This window comes from Rhea americana, unplaced genomic scaffold (genome assembly GCF_003343005.1).
Source record: "Rhea americana isolate MKP2758 unplaced genomic scaffold, rheAme1 scaffold_314, whole genome shotgun sequence".
Taxonomy (NCBI): Eukaryota; Metazoa; Chordata; class Aves; order Rheiformes; family Rheidae; genus Rhea; species Rhea americana.
In genome coordinates, this window is record NW_028186440.1 from 799,816 (window position 1) to 814,490 (window position 14,675).

Genomic DNA, 14,675 nt, shown 5'->3' on the forward strand with positions numbered 1-14,675 from the left:
AGGAAGCGTCTCGCTGACGGCAAGCGTATGCTGATGTTCATGCTGTTTTCCTGAGGGGCAGAGTGTAACGTGAGTTGTGCCCCACTGCCAGCCTGGGGGTTTTGCAAGCACATTGTGTACCCTCCCTTGCATCCTTTGATAGGACAGTCAGCCAGGAAAGTGGAAGAAGACGGGGGCTCCGCTCCAGCCCCACTGCGCTCAGCACAGCGTCTTTTGTCTGGCTGTGTGGGTACTTGTCTATTGAGACTGAGATAGTCATCTCTAGAAAAGGGAAGAGGTGGACTCACGGTGCCCACATGCACTCTCTTTGGCTCTTGCAATTTTGTCCTGGAACTCCTGTATTTTTTTCCTAAAAGATAATAGCTTATTAAGTCAGATGATTAGTAAATGCAAATCTTACAGCTTTCAGTAGGAAAACAAAAGTAATTTTTTACTAGCCTGAACTAGCCTGAAAACATGACCCTTAATATTCAAAAGCTGAAAGTTACATAAAAAAATTTGAGCATTAGCAACTTCCTAAATGTTATCATTTTTAAGTCAGTCTCATGATTACATGAGGAAGATGAAGAAGGGTGAAATTCCTGACACATTTTTTAATGCTTGCCGTTGGTAAAACTGCAAACATAGAATTGCTAGTGCAGTAAAACTCCAGTAACAGGAACAATTCACTGAAAGAAGCCTGGGCTCATTCTCAGTTCCTTCAAGCAGTCTCGCTTCTGAAGGATCACCCATTAGCAGTGTAGCAGTGCAGAGAAGTCGTGTGCTCTGATGGAGATGAGAGGTGACAAAAACTCATATTCTTTGTAATAATAATAGGCAAAGCCAGGCTGCATGCCTCAAAGTATTAAGTGCTAGGCGTTTRGATGTAATGAAAAATGCTGCTATTGTATTGGGTGCAGTAGAGAACTTACGTACTATTAGTAAAAAGGTTACTTTGAGGAAAGATATGAGGCAGCAAATGATTAAGGCATATAGGGCCATACAAGTGAGAGAAGAGCAAGTTCGAAGGAGGCTGAGAGATGCTGTGATTAGGGAGAGGGAAGAAGACTGAGGACAATTTCGAGGGTGTAGGACAGAGAGAAAGCATATGATAGAGAGTATCACAGGAAAAAGATTTATTTCAATAGAGTCAGATAATTTTGTGTATTTCTCTGGGATATCTGGACATGCCACCACTCTGTTAGAGCAGGAGTTCATCCAAGCTGCTGTTTTTTCAGCAATCTGAGGCAGACTGTGGTCTGTGCACATCCACATGCACATGCAGGGAGTTGGACGTGGTCTGGACCCTTTGCTGGGGATGCACAGGCATCCCTGCAGTGCAAGGGTAAAGCCTCGTGCTCCTTGGGAATGTTGGCTGTGTGGTAGGTATGCTGTGTAGTACGTGGATATATATCTCTGTCCCAAAAGTGGGCCAAGGCAAAGGAATATTGCCATCTTACAAATCTGGCCAACAAAAATGCTTACAATAGATGTGTTTGAGAGTGATGTTTTGGGCAGGCTAAGAGACATTTAATAGTTAAGACAGAAAATAATCAGAGACATAAGTTTCAGGGATCCTTGATCTTGCACTTCCCAGAAGTGCATTACACACACGAGGAAGGCACATCAGAAGAAAAGTGCTTCCCCTGTGCCTTCAGAGCCAAGGACATGTGTAAGGAACAAAACAAGGAGCTGAAGAAACAGTGTTGTACAGAAAAATATGTTTCTTTTGCATGACTTACCCCAGCCCTTGAAAAGGGAGGGGAGTGGGAAATCCATTTTCAGTTTTCAGCATATGAAGGTCAAATTCTCCCCTGACTTGTACTTTGTGAAATGCAAATGGCAGTGCCTAAGCTGCAAATCAGAACACAATGCATTCAAGCTCCCCACGATACTTTCATAGGGTAAAGAAACCCATTAGCACCAGTGGAGGTTTGGTGGCTTCCTCAATGTGAACTCCTCTGACAAAGGAGGTGAAGCCAGATTCTGCTCATTTATCATCAGTGGATTTGCTGTGATATGGCCAGTGCAAAATTTGACAGTAAGAATTGTCATTAAAGCAGTAGTAACTCTTGCTCGGACTGGCCTTTCTCAGGAAGTACTCACAAGCTTGGTTAATGAATGCGGTTCCAGTTTGGATTTAGTTCTCATTGCTTGCAGTTGATAATTTTAAACATATTGCATAGGTACAAAGATAAGTAGCTGCCTAAAAAATGTGGGATTAAATATGCCATTGTTTGAGCTAGTACCTGTTGAGAGATATATAGATGTCCATCTTCTTTGCAGGYATTGTCTTCTAATATTTAAGTACATTAAAATTCCTCGTAATTGTTAATTCCAGCATGGAATTCTTGTTAATCGTCATCCAAGAAAATCTGAAACTGGGACCTCATCTTTGCAGGGCATGAAGTCCTTTGGTTTCTCAACCTTTCCTTAGTCCTGACATGGGAAAAACTACAAAGAGCTTTGTCAGGGACATGCCATTTGTAATTGAAACTGCAGGAGGAACGTAGGGTGGAAAACTGTAATGAGCTCTGCTGGCATTTGGCCAGGACACAGGGGTTAATGCAGCTGCTCCTTGTGAAATATGTTGGGAGRCCTGTAGTATCTGATTTTCTGAAAAGCGGAAGCCACGGCTGTACACATTAAACTGCATTCCTTTTGGGCATGCAACAACTCGGACTGAGCAGGCTACTCTGGGAATTACTCTTGGCAGAGGTGTTCAGGAATAAATGTGAATATAAGCTTAATCTTCCCCATCCTGGAAGCAGGAATGAGCTGAAAAGAAATGGTGCCCTAACCACAGAGATTTTACTCCTGCTTTTCCAAAAATGATCTCTCTTCTGAATGTGTTCCTTTGTTTAGCTCAGCCACTCAAGGCAGGCTCCTTTCATGGACTTTGCCTGATAAACTTTGGGTTCCCATCTGTATCTTCCTTTTAAAACAATTTTTTTGGACAGTGAGGGCAAAAAGAAATGCTTAATTCCACAGTTCTGCTTTCTCCTTCAGGCCTGCCTTAGCCTAACCAAGTCTTCATCCAGCCCTGCAGCTTCAGAGAGGGCAGTGCAGCTGGATTTGGGCCAGAGGTGTATTCGCTTTGCTGTTGAGCATGCTCCAGCTCTCTAGAGGGAAGCTCCACTCCCTGGTCCTGGCAACTTGGCCCTGTTTAAGGTGTGAAGAATTTATTAGAAACCTCATTCTGGGAGGTAGAGTTGAGTGAATGGGATCTATTTATTCAGATGTTCCATGGAGTGGAAAATGGTAGTTGAAAGGTCTTTGGAGGAGGCAAAAAGACGCTGTTGCATTTCAGATTTTGCCTGTCCTCCCATATTTGTCTATCAGTCTCTGACATTCTGGGTGGTGTCACAGGCTGTGAGGGTCCATCTCACTCTTCAGCCCAGTGGCTCGTCACCCCAACACCCTTTGAAGGTCGGGCCCCTTTAGTGGGCCAAGTCACGGCTCCAGCTGAATGAGCAGAAGAGTCGGCTCTTGTTACCCAGCACGCATCCTGGTGAAATAGCCAGCCCGAGAGGAGGCTGGCAACAGCTGCGGCAGCATACACCCATGTCTGTAGATGGCTAATGGCAGAGCTCATCAGCACGCTTGCCGTGTCAGGAATTGCAAGACTATCGAGAGGCTATATACGTCCCACAGTTTTACTTAAGAAAGGCAAGGTCATTAGAGACCTTCTTTGGAATTAACAGCTGTAAGGAAGGAGCAATAATCTAGAAATACAAACCTGCATAAGAGAAATAGTTGGAAACCCCACAAGGAACATAGTATGAAAGTGATTCTTGTTTCAGCAGAACTTCCTGCAGCTAAATTCTGCTCTCACTGCCATTTGATGTAATTTTGTTCTGTTAACAGTGATCATTCTGTAGGACTCAGGAGTGTCTTTAAAGGATGTCAGTGTTACCGCTCTGTGGTATCCCAGCAAGGAGGAAACTTAGGATGCATTGATATGGTCCATAAATTAGTCAAATGAGCTGATACTTAGATATAATATACTTAGCTTTGAGGACATGCATTCAACTGATATAGGGAAATGGTACACTAATAAAAACATGTTTCTCATTTTTCTTTCAAGCCGGATCTGATTAAAAGCTTTCATTAAGCATGTGATCTGTGTGAAATCTGAGGTCAATCTGATGGTAGGGAAGGGGTACCATAGATTGAATGCATCTTTCTGTCTCATATTTCTGCTTCGAAGCAGGGTTGAATGTAGTCCATTTTTGGTGGAACTACCCAGTTTGACAGCTCAAAATGCTTGACTGGGAAGTGCCTTAGAAGGCTCTTTGCTTTATCTCTTCTTTGTTTTACCCACAGACACAGAATTTGGTGTGATGTCCTCAGTGTATTAAAATACAACTATCATCAGAGGTAGTGGCTGGAAAGCTATAAGGTTATAGCTGTAAGCAACAGAAGAGAAGCCTTTTGGGAACAGTTCTTTGATGGGCTGTGGTGACTGACCCATCAGAACAACGGAAATATTTGTTAGCTGRAAACTGTTAGGTAATAAACACATACACAGGTAGAAGTAACTTTCTTCATAAAGAATATGCAGAATGTAGCACAGTAAAACAGTATTTTTAGACTTTAGGAATACCTGTATGTATTTAAAGAGAATTTAAGGCATGTTCAACAAAATCCTTCTTTCCTAAATATTAATGCAATTCAGGAAGGTACCTCCAGCATTTTTCAGTGAAAAGCTGATATGGAGAAGTGTTGTGAGCTGTTAAGTAAATTATTGCCAGCTTTTTAGTAGATTCAGCAGTCATTCTGTGAATGGCATAACCTTGCCCTTCTTTTTAGGGGGGAATAAAAAACTTAATGCAGCAGGGCAAGTGGAATGCTTTGAGTTCTGCTGATGGAAGGTGAAAGCAAAGGTCCCAAGTCATGTTTTTGTACACACTGTCCTCTTATAACGTAGATTTCAAATCCGGAGTGCAGCAAGGGTGGTCCCAGCCCAGGCAAATTTAATGCCGCAGGACTGAAATAGCATTCATCTTTCAGCTCCCTCACTCTCTAATGAAATTAGCTGCTTGATAATTTRTCTGGATTTACACTTTTCTGCAATGCATATTAACACTTCTTCTMGTGAATCTGATTGAAGTAAATGTATTTGCTTTGGAGGAAGAAGCTTACATATCCAATATAAAATTCCTTGCTGGTATGGGAAAATTCAGGTCATGTCATATTCAGATGTCTCATGGTGCCAGTTAGTGGCGTGGAAAGCGCAGGAATTGGTGTGTTTTGCTCACAGGCTTTGCAGAGGCCAGTGTGAAGGTGTTGTTGATAGGGTCTGTTTTTTGTGAGGTGCTGAGTTCCCCSTTTTAGGGTAAGTGGAAAGATGAGTGGATTTGGCCTCACTTCGGCCATGCATGCCTTGTTTCATATGGCTCATCTTGTATTCATCTCACCTCACATAGACGCCTACCAGTAGTGTGTAAATAACACTGTTCTCATCCCACCTATAGTTAAGGAAGAATAAGATCATTCCAGAGGGCAGCTCAGGTCTGAATGGGCTGATGTTGGCCCTAGGAAGTTTCTGTCCCTCCTMGGTCACTTCAGAAGGAAGCGGGATGCAGGGGCTTCTTACTTAAGTATTCACACTCAGGCAGGAAAGTCTGGATGTTAGGGGCAGATTTTCCATGTTTTYGTGTTTTTGGAGCAGCTTTCACTTTGCTTAAGAAGTAATACATTCTGTAATGCTATGTTTAAAAAGTCAAAGTCAAAACAATGTTTAATTGGCGCCAAATTAATTTTTGGAGATYTTTTTTCTTCATAGAGGCTTTCCAAATACTCTATTTTTGTTGTGATTCAGAATAAAGGCCAGATTTTGAAATCTCAGATTTCGCTAAATGAAGCCTCGATCTCCTGCTGCTTCTAATCTTTAACTGTTTGCAGTCAGATGGTGGGGACCCAGTGATCAGCTGGTGATTCCTGTATTGCCTGAAATAGTTTCTCAGCACTGTAAAGGCAGATGTAGATGGGCCTGACCCTTTCAACAGAAAACTTGCCAGCGAAGTTAATGGTTGGCCTGTGATTTGTTGTTGATGGAAAGGATGTGAGCAAAGCTGACTGAAATTACCCAGGTTTTAACATGGTTCTACATCTTATCCAAAAAGGGAGGATTTTTTTCAGCACAGAAGATACTTAAATGTTTTAGTCAGCTGCAGTGGTGAGACTGGATCTAGCATGGCAGAAGGTTGCACCAAGATCTAAGGCAGGATGTTGTTCAGTGTGCACTTTGTGACATCGGCTGTCATGGTTGATTGTTTTGGTAGCCTTGGGTATGACCGTCATGATGGAGGCGATCACTTGCTCCTAGGATACTAACTTGCTTAACAGGAGAAGATCACCAGAAGGACCCTGAGATCGTGTTGAACTAGAACATCAACCAAGATCCCAGCTGAGTTAGAGAGCACATTCCTTGCCCAGACAGAGCTCTGCAAGTGCCTCCATGGCACTCCGAGGCCATATGGCCAGAGAAAACCTGTTTGTGGAGGATAACAGACCTCTCAAGTAGCTGAATATAGATAGAGAGCTCAGGGAGGSCACATGGAAAGGATTTGGGGAGGTTCTCTGTGAGGCACTTTCATTAACTCTCACACAAAGCACTCAGAAGTCAATCTGTTCCTCAAAAATTTGCAAAAGGCCTTTTTACCTCTTGGTGGACAGAGGCAGATGTTCTCTGACAATGCATTGGCCCACCGTTTCCCGACCCTGGACAGACTCTCCCACATGGAGGACCCAGATGTCTTTTGCCCTCAMATTCCACACAGCTCAACGTTTCATGCAGCCTCCAGCACACCAGGGTCATTATGTCCGCTATCTTATTCTCCTTTATTGCTTTTGCCTTCTTCAATGTTTAGGCTGTGCAGCGCAGATTATGTTTGTTACTTGACTSCTTCACATGTTCTGTACCTCATGATCACCAGAGGTACCTCTCTCCTTTCAAATAAAATGGACTGGGCATGGCATTGCCTGCATCCACATGGCCAAGGTTTCTTGTCCCTTATAGCAGGATAGCAGCATCCAAATGACAACTTCAAACAGTCCTTGATGTATGCTGCCCTCAAGGAGGGCCTGAGCATTATCTGGGAAAGGAGAGGAGTGACTGGCACAAGCCAAAATTTTGCCGGGGAATGTGCTACGAGTTCAACAGTAGCAACAGTGGTAAGATAGCTCTCGGATCCATAAACTCTGCTAGTGTAGATACCACTTGAGCTACCGCTTGACTCTGCCACTGGCCTTCTTGTGAAGCTAGGCAGCAAGAAAGCAAGCTTTGGCAGTAGAAACTCCTTGTCTGTTGCATCTGAGCACTGTYAGGTTCCAAGCGCTGTGTTGTAATGGCCATGCTCACCACTGTTCTGCACAGTTTTTGCTATTCTAGGGAAGTGCCAGCTTACCTCTGGCATGTGGCCCAGTGCCTGTGAGCTATTCTCATAGAGCAGCTCTTGTTCTTGTCTTTCTTCCAGACAAAGAGCACTTGAAGGAGAAGGAGAAGCTGGAGATGGAGTTGGCAGCCATGCGTTCCGCCAATGAGGATCAGCGGAGGCACATCGAAATCCTGGACCAGGCCCTAAACAATGCTCAAGCCAAGGTCATTAAACTGGAAGAGGAGGTGAGACATGGGTATCATTCCTCTCCTCTGATGCAAAAGATGGCTTTCTCCATCCAAGTCTTGAATCTCTTCCAGCCATGGTGTAGCAGTTCTCTCCTGTTCCCCTTGCAGAGGCCTTGCTAGACAGAAAACACATAGTTATTCAATACTGAGTCAAACAAGCAAGCAAAAGAGACCACGAACATAGGTGCTTTCTGAGCAGAGCCTTTAACATGTAACCAGGAAGATGATCAAACTATACTAGCTAACGCTAATTTAAGTGGAGGGATTAACAGTACTATCAAAGAAAAAGCTGACTGCTCACTGACTCTGGACAAGTACTGCAATAACAACATGTGATGTTGATACCTCTCATTTCTCCTCAGTGAATGCCAGGAGGCTTTTGAGATGTACGTAGCACAGTARTGCAGGGCTATCCTGGCGATGAATTTGCAAGAGCTGGATGGGAGGAGAGGTCTTTTGATGTCAGGGGTCTAGGGAGTAGCCTGGAAAGGTCTTTTCTGAAATACCTGCAAGTAAATAAGTAGAATTCATTGTCTTTCTCTCTCTTGGAAAGATGAAGAGTGAAGTGACTTCAGTGATATTGGAGTGTTTTTTGTCAGAGTATCTATGACAGACTCCAGTTAAGCTATTTAACAGTTACTAGAAGYCTTGAAGATTCAAGATACTGCGTGAAAGGGCTGAAAGTGATTATTGTTTTGCTCCTTCCCATTAGACACTTTTGACTTCATGTTTGGAAATACTTCTTTAAAAACTCCTTACCCTCTGGTATACATACACTCTGCAGCACGAAGAGAATCACATTAAGTTTAGCTGCTCCTCTGTTAGCTAGACTGAAGTCTACTTACCATCCAAGTTTATTTAGGGCAGTCCCTTCAGGGTAGCCACAGGAGCTAACACACTTTTAATCTGTACGTTACTGACTTGATACTATTTGCCTTAAAGGCAGCCAGAGGTTTTCTATTTGCATTTCATTACAAGGTGGCTGAATAAAGGAATGTTTTAGGTGGCAAAACCTGCTCCTGCAGTCACAACATCGCACAGGGGATAGAAAGTAAAAAGTTTAGCTCCTGGCTCCTCCACAGACTTTCAGTGTAGTGTTGGCAGGTAGCGTCAACTTGCTGATTACACACTGGTGAAGGYAGCAGAAGCATAAATGCAGGTTTCCAGGTGGGTGGTGTAAGAAGCTATACTGTGCCTGTTGGACTGTGAATACTTTTGCAGCCTTATGACTCTGTCTCACATTCACTGGCCTCTCAAGTTTCCAGGTTTAGTAAACCAATGTAAAAGCACCTTTGCCAAGAGTTGAAGCTGGGATKCTAGACTGTGAACTGGAGGAGCTGAGAAATTGGCAAACGTTCTCCTCCACCATCTCTGCTAGAGAGCTGATAACCTCCTGCCCGGGGCATTTTTGATGTTACAGAGGTGGTAGCCTCCTGTCTAGGGCTTGTTAGAGGCTCAGGGRTGACAGCATGTGAAGGCAATACAACTGTATTTGCCACAGCCCACAGCGAGAGCAAACCCGAATTAACCTGGTAGTTTTTTATTCTGGAGGATGTTGAATTTTCTCCCAACTCTTGCAGTTTAAGGGTTTAAAAAAGGCTCATGCAGCAGCAGGCATGCATGAATAGTACTTAAGTCATGGATGCCTGCATGTGTCCCAAGTTCTGGTGCTCCCTTGTCCTTCGACTTGTTATTAAATCAGAGCACCTTTTCAGTGGTGTACAGTGGGCCTGTGGTTTTTGCAGCTCAGTTTGGCACATTGCTGGAGTTTTGAACTGTCATCTTAAACCAGAGATTCTTACTATAATTGGAATATATTGAAAAGAAAAAAGCACTCAAATGAAAATTTTTATTATTATTAACATAGTTCTGTGTCATGCACAGCTTTGTAAATCCCCATGGATTTCTTCTACCACCAGAATGTAATTAAGTTTAAAAGCTTTCTAAAGCAAGACTTGAAAAATAAGCTATAGCTATTAAGTTGAATAAACATAAAATAACATAGTATGTAAATCTACATTATTCTGAGAGCCTGCTAGTAGCAGGATATAATTCAAAAATATGTGGGTGTTATTATCACCACATGTCATTAGGAGACTACTCCTGGAAGAGCGTGTCTCATCCGCACTTCAAATAGAAAACTGAATAATTGGAGAGGATTCAGAAAACAGTTGTAGAATCTATTTCAGTTCCAGAAGATATTCTTTGCTGTGAACAATTAAAGTTAAGAGATGACTGAGCTGTAGTCCATGTGCACGTACATGAAGAAGGAATGGCTGTCAGTCAGATTAAAGATTGCTCTTTAATCTAACATAAGAAGAAATAATGAGATGCAGTGTTTGGGAGCTGAAGCTAAGCAAATCAAACCAGAAGTAAAGAGAAAGAATAATTAACATTGAAACAACCTACTTAGGGTTATAGTGGATTCTCCATCTTGTACAGTCTTTAACTCAATGCCATAGATTTTTTAAATAGCTATGCTGTAGCTCAAACAGGAGTTATGTATGCAGTGCAGGTATTTTATCATAAGATCCAATGGTCTCTGTGCAGACTTATTTACTTGATCAAGAGCAGGATTGGACTGGCCCCTTATAGCCTTAGCTCTTCTTCATCTTTATTTTCTTAATCTCTGGGACAGGAGCAGCATTTGGGCAAGTTTGCTGATCCTGTGAATATGAGAATTGTTTCATTAAATGCTTCTTGCTCTAGCAGATCACAATTTGGAAACCGAACAAGAAGTAATTTGCTAAAATTGCATAAGAGAGTGCCAGATTAGGCATTAGGGTAAAAGTTTTCTGGCAGTAAAAGAAAATAAGCAGTGAAGTAGTTTGCTGGGGGAGGCTGTGGAATCCTTATCCCAGAGGGTTTTACAAACAGATTATATAGACATCTTCCAAGTATTAGGTAGGTCGATTGTACCTTGCAGCTGGAAGATGGACTAGTCCCTTCCAGCTGTGTTTTCTTTGAATCTATGTATCTGTGAGGAAGTATATCTTAGATTCATTTATTTTTGAATGTAGTCTTGCTTCCTCACATACAGGTACTGAACTGACAAGCCCATTAATTTCAATTATAACATTTGGTACTTTGATTTTTAAATGTATATGGATGATTTTTTTTTTTTTACAAATCTATAAGCAGGATAAAAATGCCAGCTTTGACTCAAGAACCTCCCTATGAATTTATGAATGTGAATAGGAACTGTATTTTTTGCATATTTTGAACAAAATTGTTTACTAAGTCAAGGAATGTGTACACATTGCTTCACTCCCACAAGTCGAGGTGCACTCATGCATAAGTATGTAAGGCCAGGGGTTTAAATTGCTATAGCAAAGCTGAATTCTGGCTTGCATGGAATGCACAGCCTCCCCGACAGCCTGCAGGCCCCCATGGGAGCGGACAAGGTCTGCTGCTGAGGAGTGAGCCTAGGAGCCTCCTTGCAAAACATAGTCACTAGGAAGYCTTAGCTGTGTCTGTCCTGCAGAGCTCCTGAGGAATGTGATCTTCTTGCTACTGCTAGAGACTAATGTGAATTATAATTTCWTTAATTTTTATTCAAGTTCCCAGGAGCATGACAGGTTAAGGAGGTTATGCTGCATTCTGTTGGTCCTGGCTGTTGAGACGTATTTAGGACAAACTTTGTTTTGCTGTGTGCTGCAAACAAGTCTGTATTTCATTTCTCTTGTGGCACAGATGAATTTAGAATGGCAGAAGAAGAATTTCAAGGGAAGCAATTTTGTTATCATTGTAATGAGTGGGTGAATCTGGCATCATACAAGGAAAACTTCTGCTTTTAACACCAGAGTCTTAGGCTAAACGGAGGACTCTCGTGAAGAGGAGGCTGCTTACATTGTCCCACTACAGCCAGTGAGGAACTASAGCCAGGTTTTATTAGCTCTACATACCCAGAAAAGAGGCTGCAAATTTTGCAGTACCTCTCCTAGGTCCTCAGAAATATTTAGGGGCCACCTATATCTGAACCTACATTGCTGTTACTTTTGATAGCTATTTAAGTACTTAAATAAGAGGTAGGCACCAGAATATCTTTTTAGGTCTGKTTTAGCCAACTCATAATACCTATGCAGGCCTCTCTTATTTGTCAAGTAGTTCAGTAACTTTTATGGGAGTTAATGTGTTTTACTGTCTTCTATTTTGCTTCTGAAAGGTTCCAGGTCTTAAAAATGTGCACGAGTAAATGAGGAACAGGAGAATAGAAGCCCTAAAAAGGAAGTWTCTTAGTGGTCATGGAAAAGTCCTTGAACACCTCCACTAACCTCTCTGCCTTAGGTGGAGGTCTGAATGGAGCTTGGCAAAATGTTGTGATCCAGCATTCAAACTGATTAACCCTCCCTTTCTGAGGCAGAGGTTTAAGTCAAGAGTCAGTTTGGCCTTTAGGGGTCTGCAGCTTTGATTTCTGTGCACTGATACTTTCTTTACTACAGGGCAGGTGTATTTATAAAGGTGCCTAGTTCTGTCCTGACTGCACGGCTGGCCCTGGAGCCAGTCCTGTGAGGTGCTCGGAGCTGCAGGTTAGCTCCAAGAAGCAAGCCCCTTCTTCACGCCAGTTTTGGGCTGGGGGCCGGTTCTCAGAGCAGGCTTTGACAGCCATCTCAGTGCCCAGCACATGTGACTCTAAGTGTGTCCAGCATCAGCAGCCTCTATGCAGGCCATAAAGCATGTTAGCTCCTGCCAGGAGCCCGTATCACTTTACCTTGCTGTTTGTCAATTAGCACTCTGTTAGCATGGTAGGAGGGCAGAAGAATAAATGCTGTATAATAGCAGCCAAGCACCCTCAATGCCTGCAGTCCACTTGCAAAGTCCTTTTAGGGTATGCTACTTGAGCAATCTTTGGCCATAAAATGTCATATTGCAAAATCCTTGTGTGTAATGTTTGGCCCTTAAACAATCCCAGTATATACATAAAGAGGGTATGGCTTTAGCTGACAGCAAATGTACACATCTGCATGGGTGGACAACAAGGAAGCAAGGAAGCACACCTAGCACCTAGCACTGCCCCATTCACCCCCTGCAGGTATCTTCTTTCTTCTGAGGTTTCTTTCTCCAGCAGGAGACACTGTGTCGAGCAGATGTGCAGTATTTTATAAAGGAAACTCTATTTAGCTGCTAACAACATGCAGTGTACCACAAGTCRATAATGCCTACCAAGATTCCTTTTTGCTGAGGTCAGTCACTTGTGTTTGCCGAAAGCATATTCACCACCATGACGGCTCTTGTTAAGAAAGTGCCAAGTAGTTCTTTAGACAGTTAATCCCTAGGGTGTTACAGATCTCTGTCTACTTTCTCTCTGAATGTGGCAGAGCTGCCACAGCTGGTTCCTGCCATGCCCTTTCCCTRCTGCGTCCAAGCGTCCTCTAGCACTTGTCCTTCACCGTTGCAATTTTGGCTTAAGTGAAAGGTGAAAGCCATGCTAACACCTATCTCTGCATGCCAGCAGCAYGTGGTTCTTCTCTGCACTGGGTGATATGGGGGTGGAGGCTTGCACCCCGTTGGTCCAGCTTATGTTGCTTCTTTGCTGACCCCGTGTGTTGTCCCCAGCTCCGCAAGAAGCAGGCCTACGTGGAGAAGGTGGAGAAGTTGCAGCAGGCCCTGACACAGCTGCAGGCAGCCTGCGAGAAGAGGGAGCAGATGGAGCGCCGGCTGCGCACGCGGCTCGAGCGGGAGCTGGATTCGCTGAGGATGCAGCAGGTGAGTATCAGGCCAGGGGCCCCCAGCATGCTCAGCCACCAGGTCCAACCTAGGGTCTGTTTCTAAAACGGGACGGTTGTTTTCAGCTGTATCAGGGTCACCTTGCTTTAGAGTTCAGGTTGCTGGGATTTTCAAGTAATCATTTCCTCAGCAAAGCCCTTTTAATTACTGGTTTTCAAATGACAGCTTGCAAGGATTATTCATTACTGGCACAGTGCCACTGATGGATGCTGCCTGACTCTTCCCAGTTCCTAGGGTCGTGGCAGTGGTTGGGACTCCATTCCCAAAGGCCAAGGAGAGCCTTTCCCAACTCCATCACTGGAGGAGTGATTCCCTGCTTTCTCTCCAGAAATTGCATATTGTGCAGCATCAGCTCAGTATTGCAGGAGAAAAGGAAAGCTACGGTACACATGAGAAGGAGATTTAGCCCATAATTTTCAATTGGTCTTTTATTGAAAAGGCAAGGTTTGCTGAAATCTGATGAGGTGGAAGCAAGGCAGTACTCATGTGATGTACTTGGTTCACAGAAACCTTTGCCCATGATCAGTCTGGAGACAAATGGGGCTGTCATCTTCAGAGAAGAAATTATTTAAATCTGAATCCAGTCCAGAATTGGCTAGAAGAATAGGTATTCATTTCTGTCTGTGTCCCCTTGATTTTTTCGCAACCCTGTGTCCTCAGTGGTGTATTTTTATGCTTATATTTTATGCACACTTATTCCTTCAGATAGGAAACATAGTCTTCTTTCACATTCCCCATCCCTAAGACTTGAAGTCAAGTCATATGTAAAAAAAAAAAAAAAAAATGAGGAGGTTGTAGAGAGGATCCCAGTCCGCAGCCAGCACTGAGTGCTGAACACATGGAACTGGCTCCAGAGGTGAGCAAACAGATGCACTATATTAAACCACCACTTGGGGAAAAACCAACAACATAAGCAAAGTCTGACGCTGTTATAGCTCTTGAAGAGCTCACTCATATCTCTGTCAAGAAATGCATCTGCTACAATAACCTTTCCTTATTTATGAGCCACTAGTGATGAACAAAATAGCTGTTTTACAGAATTTGTGTTGGCAAAAAGCAGAGGATCTGATCCTGCCAGCAGGATGCATCTGAGAAATAACTACTGTCATCATCAAAGAATTACAAAATCACAGAGGTAGAGGGGACCTGAAGACATCACTTTCTCCATCCTGCAGCCCCAGGGCAAGGTCAGCTCATCCTAGCACCGCTCCTGACAGACGTTTGCCTGTCAGTGTGGCAGTTGTACAGGTCTGGACTKTCTCCTGCTGTGCGTCACTGTCACTGCTGTTATTTGGAAAGCCTTTAGGTCTAAACTGCTCTTACAGTAGTTTAAGTGCAG

At 43.3% G+C, this 14,675-nt stretch overlaps 1 protein-coding gene across 8 annotated transcripts in view; it reads left to right on the forward strand.

Annotated features, from left to right (window-relative positions):
- AMOTL1 (angiomotin like 1) overlaps window positions 1–14,675 on the forward strand; it is a 108,323-nt gene that overhangs the window by 82,637 nt on the left and 11,011 nt on the right. For all 8 annotated transcript variants that reach the window (XM_085310265.1, XM_085310264.1, XM_085310266.1 and 5 more), the window contains 2 exons: window positions 7,461–7,606; window positions 13,166–13,315. In XM_085310265.1, the coding sequence (XP_085166391.1) occupies window positions 7,461–7,606; window positions 13,166–13,315 (296 nt within the window). The remainder of the gene's footprint in view (window positions 1–7,460; window positions 7,607–13,165; window positions 13,316–14,675) is intronic.